Here is a 15031-nt window from a genome sequence, read left to right on the forward strand (position 1 = left end):
TACCCTGTAGAACCCAGCCTAGTATCTATCAGTCCCACTACCACACAGTAACCAACTACCCTGTAGAACCCAGCCTAGTATCTATCAGTCCCACTACCACACAGTAACCAGCTACCCTGTAGAACCCAGCCTAGTATCTATCGGTCCCACTACCACACAATAACCAGCTACCCTGTAGAACCCAGCCTAGTATCTATCAGTCCCACTACCACACAGTAACCAGCTACCCTGTAGAACCCAGCCTAGTATCTATCAGTCCCACTACCACACAGTAACCAGCTACCCTGTAGAACCCAGCCTAGTATCTATCAGTCCCACTACCACACAGTAACCAACTACCCTGTAGAACCCAGCCTAGTATCTATCGGTCCCACTACCACACAGTAACCAGCTACCCTGTAGAACCCAGCCTAGTATCTATCAGTCCCACTACCACACAGTAACCAACTACCCTGTAGAACCCAGCCTAGTATCTATCAGTCCCACTACCACACAGTAACCAACTACCCTGTAGAACCCAGCCTAGTATCTATCGGTCCCACTACCACACAGTAACCAACTACCCTGTAGAACCCAGCCTAGTATCTATCAGTCCCACTACCACACAGTAACCAACTACCCTGTAGAACCCAGCCTAGTATCTATCAGTCCCACTACCACACAGTAACCAACTACCCTGTAGAACCCAGCCTAGTATCTATCAGTCCCACTACCACACAGTAACCAACTACCCTGTAGAACCCAGCCTAGTATCTATCAATCCCACTACCACACAGTAACCAGCTACCCTGTAGAACCCAGCCTAGTGTCTATCAGTCCCACTACCACACAGTAACCAACTACCCTGTAGAACCCAGCCTAGTATCTATCAGTCCCACTACCACACAGTAACCAACTACCCTGTAGAACCCAGCCTAGTATCTATCGGTCCCACTACCACACAGTAACCAGCTACCCTGTAGAACCCAGCCTAGTATCTATCGGTCCCACTACCACACAGTAACCAACTACCCTGTAGAACCCAGCCTAGTATCTATCGGTCCCACTACCACACAGTAACCAACTACCCTGTAGAACCCAGCCTAGTATCTATCAGTCTCACTACCACACAGTAACCAACTACCCTGTAGAACCCAGCCTAGTATATATCGGTCCCACTACCACACAATAACCAGCTACCCTGTAGAACCCAGCCTAGTATCTATCAGTCCCACTACCACACAGTAACCAGCTACCCTGTAGAACCCAGCCTAGTGTCTATCGGTCCCACTACCACACAGTAACCAACTACCCTGTAGAACCCAGCCTAGTATCTATCAGTCCCACTACCACACAGTAACCAACTACCCTGTAGAACCCAGCCTAGTATCTATCAGTCCCACTACCACACAGTAACCAGCTACCCTGTAGAACCCAGCCTAGTATCTATCAGTCCCACTACCACACAGTAACCAGCTATAATATAAATAAGGTGCCTAATGTCATGTTTAAGCAGGCATAGGAACCCTAATGTCATGTTATGAACAGTCATAGGACCCCTAATGTCCTTGTTGAGAAGACATAGGAACCCTAATGTCATGTTAGGAGCAGACAAAGGAAACCTAATGACCTGTTATGAACAGACATAGGACCCCCTAGTGTCCTTATTGAGAAGACATAGGAACCCTAATGTCATGTTATGAACAGACATAGGAACCCCTAATGTCCTTGTTGAGAAGACATAGGAACCCTAATGTCATGTTATGAGCAGACATAGGAACCCTAATGTCATGTTATGAGCAGACACTCAAAAGCTCCCACCTTTGTTGTGCCTCACTTGCAATGGTGCTTTTTCACTAGTCTGTCTTTGTTAGTAAGGTGCTGTATATAACTGTAATATATTACATATCCTGCCCAGTGGTAGAAAACCACAGAAAACATTGTCAATATAATGTCTAGATTATATCAACATTTTAAGGCAGCATCAAATGTGCTCCTTTTAATGAACAAGAAAAAGGTTTGTAAAGTAATGCTTAAATACGAAAATGCAAAATGAATACAAATGACTACTTATAATATTTTCCTGTAACTAATAGTCTGTTATGATACAGGATGACATCATTCTGGATGAAGGAAAGGGTTTAACAGAATATTAATCCCTGTTATAGTTTATCTTCAACAAAACAGAGTTTGGTATTATTCAGATATCGGTCAACTGCTGTTTTTTTTGTTACTAGTATTTACCATGATTAACAAATGTAAATATAGTTATATAAGAGACACTTCTATAACAGAGAATATAACTCACAGAAGAGGCTGTTGGACAAAGGTGATCTTTCCGCGTTTTATTCAATGAGCTTTGCACATCAAATAGATTGACTGGTGTCGTAGTGCTTCTCTACAGTCAACAACTGCAACAGATTTAGACGACTAGGTTCAGTTGTGTGTCTCTGCGTTAAACTACATGCTCAGCATCACCTCTCTGACAGGACATTCTCTAGTGTAGCACGTCAGCCCAGGCTGACACTGAGATAATAATGACACCAAGATGCTACACTGTTGTGACATTTACTCCTGAGGTGCTGACTTGTTGCACCCTCGACAACTACTGGGATTATTATTATTTGACCCTGCTGGTCATCTATGAACATTTGAACATCTTGGCCATGTTCTGTTATAATCTCCACCCGGCACAGCCAGAAGAGAACTGGCCACCCCTCATAGCCTGGTTCCTCTCTAGGTTTCTTCCTAGGTTTTAGCCTGTCTAGGGAGTTTTTCCTAGCCACCGTGCTTCTACACCTGCATTGCTTGCTGTTTGGGGTTTTAGGCTGGGTTCCTGTACAGCACTTTGAGATATCAGCTGATGTAAGAAGGGCTTTATAAATACATTTGATTTGATTTGATTTGTGTAAAGAAGCAGAGCCTGTCAACCACACTGACCAGAGATAATAATAACACCAAGATGCTGCACTGTTGTGTAAGTAAGCAGAGCCTGTCAACCAGGAAAGGATATGGTCAAAGATTTTAGTTTGGTGCATTGTTATCTCAAGTCAGAGTTTTGGTTTAAGTCTTACAGAGGCCATTTTTAATGGAGTTATTTTGAAATGTAGAATCGCTCTCAGTAGAGGCATTGACAACTGTAGAGTATTTGAACACAATGAGGATTTGAGAAGTGATACTTTATTTGAAAGCGTTTTAATAAATAGAAACCAGCCAGAACAAAGTGGTCATTCATTCCTGTGGAGGACAGTGATGTTATGACAGGTGATAACCAGGTGATGTTATGAAAGGTGATAACCAGGTGATGTTATGACAGGTGATAACCAGGTGATGTTATGAAAGGTGATAACCAGGTGATGTGATGGAAAGTGATAACCAGGTGATGATATGGAAGGTGATAACCAGGTGATGTTATGAAAGGTGATAACCAGGTGATGTTATGGAAGGTGATAACCAGGTGATGTTATGAAAGGTGATAACCAGGTGATGTGATGGAAAGTGATAACCAGGTGATGATATGGAAGGTGATAACCAGGTGATGATATGAAAGGTGATAACCAGGCGATGTTATGGAAGGTGATAACCAGGTGATGTTATGAAAGGGGATGTTATGAAAGGTGATAACCAGGTGATGTTATGAAAGGTGATAACCAGGTGATGTTATGGAAGGTGATAACCAGGTGATGTTATGAAAGGTGATAACCAGGCGATGTTATGAAAGGTGATAACCAGGTGATGTTAACCAGGTGATGATATCAAAGGTGATAACCAGACGATGTTATGAAAGGTGATAACCAGGTGATGTTATGACAGGTGATAACCAGACGATGTTATGAAAGGTGATAACCAGGTGATGTTATGACAGGTGATAACCAGACGATGTTATGAAAGGTGATAACCAGGTGATGTTAACCAAGTGATGTTATGAAAGGTGATAACCAGGTGATGTTAACCAAGTGATGTTATGAAAGGTGATAACCAGGTGATATATGAAAGGTGATAATCAGGTGATGTTATGAAAGGTGATAACCAGGTGATGATATCAAAGGTGATAACCAGACGATGTTATGAAAGGTGATAACCAGGTGATGTTATGACAGGTGATAACCAGACGATGTTATGAAAGGTGATAACCAGACGATGTTATGAAAGGTGATAACCAGGTGATGTTAACCAAGTGATGTTATGAAAGGTGATAACCAGGTGATGTTAACCAAGTGATGTTATGAAAGGTGATAACCAGGTGATATATGAAAGGTGATAATCAGGTGATGTTATGAAAGGTGATAACCAGGTGATGATATCAAAGGTGATAACCAGACGATGTTATGAAAGGTGATAACCAGGTGATGTTATGAAAGGTGATAACCAGGTGATATTATGACAGGTGATAACCAGGTGATGTTATGAAAGGTGATAACTGGGTGATGATATGACAGGTGATAACCAGGTGATGTTATGAAAGGTGATAACCAGGTGATGTTATGAAAGGTGATAACCAGGTGATGTTATGAAAGGTGATAACCAGGTGATGATATCAAAGGTGATAACCAGACGATGTTATGAAAGGTGATAACCAGGTGATGTTATGAAAGGTGATAACCAGGTGATGATATGAAAGGTGATAACCAGGTGATGTTATGAAAGGTGATAACCAGGTGATGTTATGAAAGGTGATAACCAGGTGATGTTATGAAAGGTGATAACCAGGTGATGTTATGACAGGTGATAACCAGGTGATGTTATGAAAGGTGATAACCAAGTGATGTTATGACAGGTGATAACCAGGTGATGTTATGAAAGGTAATAACCAGGTGATATGACAGGTGATAACCAGGTGATATTATGAAAGGTGATAACCAAGTGATGTTATGACAGGTGATAACCAGGTGATGTTATGAAAGGTAATAACCAGGTGATGATATGACAGGTGATATTATGACAGGTGATAACCAGGTGATGATATGGAAAGTGATAACCAGGTGATAACCAGGTGAAAGTACACTGAGTGGATGATACCGCTCAACAAACTGTCATTTTCTGTTATTATGTGAATGTGGCCCACAGTAGTGGACCACAAGTCATGTTTAACTGCTTCCATTATTCCTGTACTAAGACTCCACTGTACGATACCCGTTACGCATGGCCATGCTTCCATTATTCCTGTACTAAGACTCCACTGTACGATACCCGTTAAGCATGGCCATGCTTCCATTATTCCTGTACTAAGACTCCACTGTACGATAACCGTTGAGCATGGCCATTCTGAATTACAGGTCATGTTCATAACAATACCATTTTCAAAAGCACCAGATGAGTGGCAAACGTTGTTTTCACAGATGATCTATTCATTGTAATTCTTGTTCAAGCCACAGACTGTAGACTTTCTACGTTGCACTAGGTTGAAGAACTAACGTCGGGCTGTGCACTGATCTCCTGCAGTCCACTCCTTTTCCCAGTCGACAGAGTCTGTCACACTGACACACAGTAGCTGTTTGTAATGTTGAATCCTGTCTGGACAGTTAGACAGTAGCTGTTTGTAATGTTGAATCCTGTCTGAACAGTTAGACAGACAGACAGTAGCTGTTTGTAATGTTGAATCCTGTCTGAACAGTTAGACAGTCACCAGACAGTAGCTGTTTGTAATGTTGAATCCTGTCTGGACAGTTAGACAGTAGCTGTTTGTAATGTTGAATCCTGTCTGAACAGTTAGACAGTCACCAGACAGTAGCTGTTTGTAATGTTGAATCCTGTCTGAACAGACAGACAGTAGCTGTTTGTAATGTTGAATCCTGTCTGAACAGACAGACAGTAGCTGTTTGTAATGTTGAATCCTGTCTGAACAGACAGACAGTAGCTGTTTTAAATGTTGAATCCTGTCTGGACAGTTAGACAGACAGACAGTAGCTGTTTGTAATGTTGAATCCTGTCTGGACAGTTAGACAGACAGACAGTAGCTGTTTGTCATGTTGAATCCTGTCTGAACAGTTAGACAGACAGTAGCTGTTTTTATTGTTGAATCCTGTCTGAACAGTTAGACAGACACACAGTAGCTGTTTGTAATGTTGAATCCTGTCTGAACAGTTAGACAGAAGCTGTTTTTAATGTTGAGTCCTGTCTGGACAGTTAGACAGACAGACAGAAGCTGTTTGTAATGTTGAATCCTGTCTGAACAGTTAGACAGAAGCTGTTTTTAATGTTGAATCCTGTCTGGACAGTTAGACAGACAGAAGCTGTTTGTAATGTTGAATCCTGCCTGAAGAGTTAGACAGAAGCTGTTTTTAATGTTGAATCCTGTCTGAACAGACAGACAGACAGACAGTAGCTGTTTTTAATGTTGAATCCTGTCTGAACAGTTAGACAGACAGACAGCAGCTGTTTGTAATGTTGAATCCTGTCTGAACAGTTAGACAGACAGACAGTAGCTGTTTTAAATGTTGAATCCTGTCTGAACAGTTAGACAGACAGACAGTAGCTGTTTGTAATGTTGAATCCTGTCTGAAGAGTCAGACAGTTAGACAGAAGCTGTTTTTAGTGTTGAATCCTGTCTGAACAGTCAGTAGCTGTTTTTAGTGTTGAATCCTGTCTGAACAGTCAGACAGTCACCAGACAGGACTGCTCCCATCTTGGGTTTTGTAATATCTGATTTATTTACATTATGACCCCGTCTCGGGGTCATATATATACCTGTATATAGTCACAAATATACAAATATATATGTATATAGTCACAAATATACAAATATATATGTATATAGTCACAAATATACAAATATATATGTATATATATACACGAATAGAGGTAAAGCTAGTTTGCCTCTTTGTGTTGTTGCTCTTGTGATGTACTAGGTTTTAGGCCTAAGGTCTGTTATCGCAATACTTTTACAGAAAATGGCAAAATGTATCTCCAAGCGCTGTTGTAGTCCAAGATGTGACGCTTCGATTTATATGACGTGGTCAAACTGCAGATTAATACGACTTTAAAAGTCAACCACTAATGTGTCTGGAAGTGATTTTTATAATGCAACTTTAAAATACTGTAATGAGAAAATATCAACCTTGGTTTGCAGCAGCAGCAGTCAAGGTTGCACCTGTTTCCTCAGTAAATGTCTCCAGGTGTGTAAATACGTCAATGGTTATTCCTTACCTCAGCCACTTCTTCAGTATATCCCACACTCTGCATGAACTATATCAAATCAAATGTTATTGGTCACATGCTTGGTAAACAACAGCTGGAGACTAACAGTGAAATGCTTCCTGGCGGGTCCTTTTCCAACAACGCAGAGAAGGAACATAGTGTTTATTTATTGCTCATGTTATTAATTCTCTGAGTCAATGATAACATGGCTATATACACTGGGTAACAGTACTGGGTCAATGATAACATGGCTATATACACTGGGTACCAGTACTGGGTCAATGGGCAGGGGTACCAGGTAATAACATGGCTATATACAAGGGATACCAGTTCTGAGTCAATGATAACATGGCTATATACACTGGGTACCAGTACTGGGTCAATGATAACATGGCTATATACACTGGGTACCAGTACTGGGTCAATGGGCAGGGGTACCAGGTAATAACATGGCTATATACAAGGGATACCAGTTCTGAGTCAATGATAACATGGCTATATACACTGGGTACCAGTACTGGGTCAATGATAACATGGCTATATACACTGGGTACCAGTACTGGGTCAATGGGCAGGGGTACCAGGTAATAACATGGCTATATACACTGGGTACCAATACTGAGTAATGATAACTTGGCTATATACACTGGGTACCAGAACAGAGTCAATGATAACATGGCTATATACACTGGGTACCAGTACTGAGTCAATGTGCAGGGGTACGAGGTAATAACATGGCTATATACACTTGAAGCTCTCGACCCGCTCTACTACAGCCTTGTCGATGTGGATGGGGGCGGACTTGGCCTTCCATTTCCTGTAGTCCACGGTCAGCGGTTGTCTTGCTGACGTTGCTGACGTTGAGGAAGAGGTTGTTGTCCTGGCACCACACTGCCATGTCTCTGACCTCCTCCCTATAGGCTGTCTCCTCGTTGTCGGTGATCAGGCCTACCACCGTTGTGTCGTCCGCAAACGTAATAATTGTGTTGGAGTCGTGCGCGGCCACGCAGTCAAGGGTGAACAGGGAGTACAGGAGGGGACTAAGCACACACCCCTGTGTTGGGGGTCAGCGTGGCCGATGTGTTGGTGCCTACCCTCACCACCTGAGGGCGGCCCGTCAGGAAGTCCAGGATCCAGTTGCAGATGGAGGTGTTCAGTCACAGGGTCCTGAGCTTAGTAATGAGCTTGGAGGGCACTATGGTGTTGAATGCTGAGCTGTAGTCAATGAACAACATTCTCTCGTAGGGGTTTCTCTTGTCCAGGTGGAAAAGGGCAGTGTGGACAGCAATAGATTGCATCCTATGTGGATCTGTTGGGGCGGTATGCAAATTGGAGTGCGTCCGGGGTGTCTGGGATGATGGTGTGGATGTGAGCCATGACCAGCCTTTCAAAGCATTTTATGGCTACAGATGTGAGTGCTACGGGATGATAATCATTTAGACGCGATACCTTGGCGTTCTTGGGCACAGGTACTATGGTGGTCTGCTTGAAACGTATGTATTACAGACTGGGTCAGGGAGAGGTCAGTGAAGACACTTGCCAGATGTTAGCGCGGCCTTGTGAATGTTAACCTGTTCCAAGGTCTTACTCACATTGGCTATGGTGAGCAAGATCACACAGTCGTTCGGAACAGCTGGTGCTCTCATGTATGGTTCAGTGTTGCTTTCCTCAATGCGGATTTAGCTCGTATGGTAGGCTCGCGTCACTGGGCAGCTCGCAGCTGTTTCCCTCTGTAATCTGTGATAGTTTGTAAGCCCTGCCACATCCGACGAGCGTCAGAGCCGGCATGGTATGCTTCCGATCTTCGTCCTGTATTGACGTCTTGACTGTTTGACGGCGTAGCAGGATTTCTAATAAGCGTCAGGGATTAGTGTCTCTCGCCTTGAAAGCGACAGCTTTAGCCTTTATCAAGGCTGCTGGTAATCAGTTGTTGGGCTTTCAATTCCAAACATGATTTTGGAGTGAACCGTTCCATAGTACAGTACTCAGAACATGGAATGAAGACAGGAACCTGAACGATGTTTAGAAGCTCAATATTCTGCTTTATTGTAAATTGTGATCATACCAGACATGATTTTAAATGACAGTAACAGTCCAATAACTGGTACTACAGTACCCAACACCCCTCTGTTCAGACTGTGGGTTTTCATTCTATTGCATTTCGGCTTTATATTTCTGTAATATCCACGGAGCAACTTAGAAGGATACTTCTGGATTTTGGCCATGAGTTCATCTGACTCTGTGGAAGTAGATAAAGGGCCTCATTGTCAACATCTGACTCTGTGGCAGTAGATAAAGGGCCTCATTGTCAACATCTGACTCTGTGGAAGTAGATAAAGGGCCTCATTGTCAACATCTGACTCTGTGGAAGTAGATAAAGGGCCTCATTACCAACATCTGACTCTGTGGAAGTAGATAAAGGGCCTCATTGTCAACATCTGACTCTGTGGAAGTAGATAAAGGGCCTCATTGTCAACATCTGACTCTGTGGAAGTAGATAAAGGGCCTCATTACCAACATCTGACTCTGTGGAAGTAGATAAAGGGCCTCATTGTCAACATCTGACTCTGTGGAAGTAGATAAAGGGCCTCATTGCCAACATCCAGAAGAATCCCTTTAAGGAACCAATCAACCGACTTCTCTAATCACACTTCCTATTATAGGCACAATTCTCAGTTGATTAGACATTAGGAACACAAAAATAATACACAATATATTAAACTTTGGGTATTGGATAAAAAAAGACATTAGAAAACGTGATTGAAAGACACACAAGCAGTTACAGCCTCAATGAGGCTTTGATGGACGATGTTGAATTGAACAGGAAGTTTGTTTCATACCCAGAATTCATAAATGCTCCTCAGTGTATTCTAATAGAACTGAGAAATGCCTCCTCCTTATAGCAGGTATAATGGTACTAGCTGGGGCAGTCAGGATGGCAGAAGGACAGTGTCTGGACTCATTCGTCTCTCAACAGGTTCATAATACGTGCCTTAATTCTGTCTTTGACCCCAACCACATTGAAGACACCAAACGTGTGTTTATTCACAACCACTTGTAAACAAGACTAATCTAGCTTCTTTCGGTAAGATACTTTGTCTTTGGTTTCCTGTAGTTTATCAGAGAACATGTCTTTAGTCTCCCCCATCTTTCCAGAGAAACGTTCTTTCGTCTCCCCCATCTTTCCAGAGAAACGTTCTTTCGTCTCCTCCATCTTTCCAGAGAGACGTTCTTTCGTCTCCTCCACCTTTCCAGAGAAACGTTCTTTCGTCTCCTCCATCTTTCCAGAGAAACGTTCTTTCGTCTCCTCCATCTTTCCAGAGAGACGTTCTTTCGTCTCCTCCATCTTTTCGGAAATACCAGACAATCGTTCTTTCGTATCTTCCATTTTCCCCGAGAGTAGTTCTTTAGTTTCCTCCATTTTTTCAGAGAACAGTTCCTTAGTCTCCTCCATTTTCTCTGTGAGTTTCTCCCTGGTCTCTTCCATCCGGTCCTGCAGGTAGTCTTTGACAGGCGGCGGGGTAGAGAAGTAGCCGTGTTTACGGAGGTACTGCACTGAGAAGGACGTCCCACCCAGAGTCACTGTGTATCTGGCAGGTGTTGCAATCTGAAGGAAATCAGGATAAAGAAAGCCATCAAATTCAGTAGAGACAAGTGAATTGAAGCTGATGTTGCAATCTGAGTATTTCTGCTCACCCTGAACAGGGCGTCGTATGTACAAGTCCTTTTACCTTGTACAAGTCATAGTCCGTGAGTATTCTTACCTTGTACAAGGCGTAGGCAGTGAGTTATCTTATACAAGTCATAGTCCGTGAGTTATCTTACCTTGTACATGGCGTAGGCAGTGAGTTATCTTACCTTGTACAAGGCGTAGGCAGTGAGTTATCTTATCTTGTACAAGTCATAGTCCGTGAGTTATCTTACCTTGTACATGGCGTAGGCAGTGAGTTATCTTACCTTGTACAAGTCATAGTCCGTGAGTTATCTTACCTTGTACATGGCGTAGGCAGTGAGTTATCTTACCTTGTACAAGGCGTAGGCAGTGAGTTATCTTACCTTGTACAAGGCGTAGGCAGTGAGTATTCTTACCATGTACAAGGCGTAGGCAGTGAGTTATCTTACCTTGTACATGGCGTAGGCAGTGAGTTATCTTACCTTGTACATGGCGTAGGCAGTGAGTTATCTTACCTTGTACATGGCGTAGGCAGTGAGTTATCTTACCTTGTACATGGCGTAGGCAGTGAGTTATCTTACCTTGTACAAGGCGTAGGCAGTGAGTTATCTTACCTTGTACATGGCGTAGGCAGTGAGTTATCTTACCTTGTACAAGGCGTAGGCAGTGAGTTATCTTACCTTGTACAAGGCGTAGGCAGTGAGTATTCTTACCATGTACAAGGCGTAGGCAGTGAGTTATCTTACCTTGTACATGGCGTAGGCAGTGAGCTATCTTACCTTGTACATGGCGTAGGCAGTGAGTTATCTTACCTTGTACAAGTCATAGTCCGTGAGTTATCTTACCTTGTACATGGCGTAGGCAGTGAGTTATCTTACCTTGTACATGGCGTAGGCAGTGAGCTATCTTACCTTGTACATGGCGTAGGCAGTGAGTTATCTTACCTTGTACATGGCGTAGGCAGTGAGTTATCTTACCTTGTACATGGCGTAGGCAGTGAGTTATCTTACCTTGTACAAGGCGTAGGCAGTGAGTTATCTTACCTTGTACATGGCGTAGGCAGTGAGTTATCTTACCTTGTACATGGCGTAGGCAGTGAGGGCGTAGCCACCAGAAGAGTGATTCAGCAGACCAACAATCTTCTCTGGTAAACCAATAAACTCCAGAAAAGGCACCACATTCACTCCCCTGTGAAATACACAGTGAGGTTATTAACTAAGGCCAGATACTGCGCCTTCCCGTGAAACACTCAGTGGCCAGTTTATTAGGTACACCACCCTGCTCACCAAAACGGTTAGCTTCTATAAAACAGTGAGTCACATGACCGTGGCAGACAGACGTTCGACTGGGGAAAAAACAAGTCAGACTAATTGACTGTCATCGCTCCACATTATGTCAGACTAATTGACTGTCCTAGCGCCACATTATGTCAGACTAATTGACTGTCATCGCCCCACATTGTCAGACTAATTGACTGTCCTAGCCCCACATTGTCAGACTAATTGACTGTCCTAGCCCCACATTGTCAGACTAATTGACTGTCATCGCCCCACATTATGTCAGACTAATTGACTGTCATCGCCCCACATTATGTCAGACTAATTGACTGTCCTAGCCCCACATTATGTCAGACTAATTGACTGTCCTAGCCCCACATTATGTCAGACTAATTGACTGTCCTAGCCCCACATTATGTCAGACTAATTGACTGTCATCGCCCCACATTATGTCAGACTAATTGACTGTCATCGCCCCACATTATGTCAGACTAATTGACTGTCCTAGCCCCACATTGTCAGACTAATTGACTGTCCTAGCCCCACATTGTCAGACTAATTGACTGTCCTAGCCCCACATTGTCAGACTAATTGACTGTCCTAGCCCCACATTATGTCAGACTAATTGACTGTCCTAGCGCCACATTATGTCAGACTAATTGACTGTCCTAGCCCCACATTATGTCAGACTAATTGACTGTCCTAGCCCCACATTATGTCAGACTAATTGACTGTCCTAGCCCCACATTATGTCAGACTAATTGACTGTCCTAGCCCCACATTGTCAGACTAATTGACTGTCATCGCCCCACATTATGTCAGACTAATTGAATGTCCTAGCCCCACATTATGTCAGACTAATTGACTGTCCTAGCCCCACATTGTCAGACTAATTGACTGTCCTAGCCCCACATTGTCAGACTAATTGACTGTCCTAGCCCCACATTATGTCAGACTAATTGACTGTCCTAGCGCCACATTATGTCAGACTAATTGACTGTCCTAGCCCCACATTATGTCAGACTAATTGACTGTCCTAGCCCCACATATAATGGAATCCCCAGGGAGATTAGACCAGACAGGTGACTCACTGCATAGCAGCGTAGTAGAAGGTCCCGAACCAGACGCTGGAGGTCAGGAGATGGACAGGTATCATCACCTTCCCGTACTGCTTAAAGGTCTTCTTGAATCTCTGGACCAGACCAATGGACTTGTCCTGCAGAGGGTCTATCTCTGGGGCCTCCGGCGGGGCCTCCGGCAGGGCCTCCACAGGCAGCTTGGAGGAGTCTGCCCCGTAGACGGGCTCTGTTCCAGCCAGGCCGGGTGGGTCCTGGTCCTCCGGTTGGAGCTTGGGCCGTTCCACTGCCCTGTTAAAGGCTGAGGTACTGACCCAACGCTGGACGGGCCCGGTGGGCAGGCGGCCTACAATACACACCGACACGGCCAGGCGAGCCTCACACACCGACAGGCCCACGACCACGGACCGCACGTAGGCCATCTGCCGCAATGCACCCTGGGACAGAACACGATGCATCTCCTCCTCCCTGAGACGTTTGACCACAGAGGCTGCAGACAGCACACATCATCAGAGTTTACAAATGACTATCAATTACAAGAGGAGTAATCATTTATGTTGATAAGTATATATTAAGTTAGGAAACGTTATAATCAGAGTGAAGAAACGTATCTGATGGTATGATAAGACATAATACCAAAACATACCTCCAACTAGAGTAGGACAACCATTAATCCAGCACCTGAAATGAAAACGTCCAAATAAAAATATTATAAACACAATCTAAGCACAGAAGTTAGCCACAACAGACTAATCCAGTGGACACTACTGTGGATGATTCTCAGCAAAACAACCAAAGTTCTGGTTTAACTACGTTTACTAGCTACACACAGCCATGTTCGGATATATAGCTAACAAGGCAAATAAAAAAAATAGCTAGCAAGCCAACTATAGTAAGTAGCTAGTCAGCTAGCTAAGTGGCTATCTAGCCAAGTTACATGTGCAAAGGTTCACTACAGAACTTGCAAAACATCTAGTTATCTTTCTAGAGCTAGCTGTCTGGCTAGCTGTCACATACGCAGTGGCTTCTGTGTGGTTGACATTGGGGGGGGGTCTGGAGGACGGCAAACTTCCTTCACTTATAAAGCTTCCAGAACAACCCAGTGTAAACACGGGCCAGTTTTAGATATGGTTAGCTAACGTTAGTTGTCTGGCTAATGCCTGATTCTGACAGAAAGCCAACTCGGGTTGTTTTGCTTGCTAGCTAAGTTAGCTAGCCGACACTTGGCAAAGTAGTTGTTTACATTTTTCGGGAAGTTGTAAAACTACGTGACAAAGCTCACACGTAACGGAATACATACATTGAAATTCAAGAGGTGTTTGATCCAGTCAAAAGTGTTTTCTGTAGTTGTATGAGCCATAAGTACATAGAATGACCGTCCGGTCAGTAGAAGACCTTACAGCAGAGATAGAGGGGATCCGCGTGTCCTCGGGCCGCGCAATGCATCATGGGATTCCTAGTTCATTTGTCGCGAGATTTGGTGTCTGTAAACTGGGTAAAAACAACACTTCCCGAAATGCCTAAAACCTTTCGGTCAGAATTTCCATTTCTATGAAAGAGATACAAACCTCTAGTCCAGCGGATAACAACCAAATATACCCAAAGATCGTTCCACTTTCTGTTGCAAGTATCAAACTTGGTACACTAACACTCAAATGTTACCTTTTTATTTTGTAAATATAGTCATCACATATTCACTGCACTTAGTCTGTAATAAAACCTTAAGTCCGTCTTTATGGAACTAACTGCACATTCTCTCTTATATTCAATGTGATGTTTCTCTGTTCCTTGTTTCTCTCGTCTCTGTGCTGCAGATCTTTTAAAACAACTTGATGGTATAGCAAAAGCCGAATAAACTTGACATTAACTTGAATGGTCTCTCTTCATTT

At 43.4% G+C, this 15031-nt stretch overlaps 1 protein-coding gene across 1 annotated transcript; it reads right to left on the minus strand.

Annotated features, from left to right (window-relative positions):
* Positions 1-9133: 9133 nt before the first annotated feature.
* LOC139572829 (uncharacterized protein C18orf19 homolog B-like) lies at positions 9134-14599 on the minus strand. Its single transcript, XM_071395626.1, has 5 exons — positions 14443-14599; positions 13789-13823; positions 13158-13632; positions 11866-11977; positions 9134-10723 (listed from the first exon to the last, which is right to left on the minus strand). Coding segments are annotated over exons 1-5 (1164 nt in total). The 5' UTR covers positions 14445-14599; the 3' UTR covers positions 9134-10183.
* Positions 14600-15031: the final 432 nt, after the last annotated feature.

This window comes from Salvelinus alpinus, chromosome 4 (assembly GCF_045679555.1).
Source record: "Salvelinus alpinus chromosome 4, SLU_Salpinus.1, whole genome shotgun sequence".
NCBI lineage: Eukaryota > Metazoa > Chordata > Actinopteri > Salmoniformes > Salmonidae > Salvelinus > Salvelinus alpinus.

What these genes read in the sequence shown, in the direction of transcription:
- LOC139572829 (XM_071395626.1), bottom strand. An exon ending in TTGTCCTACTCTAGTTGGAG is followed by an intron (nt 13,633 to 13,788) that starts GTATGTTTTGGT and finishes TGCTGTCTGCAG; the next exon opens with CCTCTGTGGTCAAACGTCTC. An exon ending in CTGCCTACGCCATGTACAAG is followed by an intron (nt 10,724 to 11,865) that starts GTAAGATAACTC and finishes GATTTCCTTCAG; the next exon opens with ATTGCAACACCTGCCAGATA.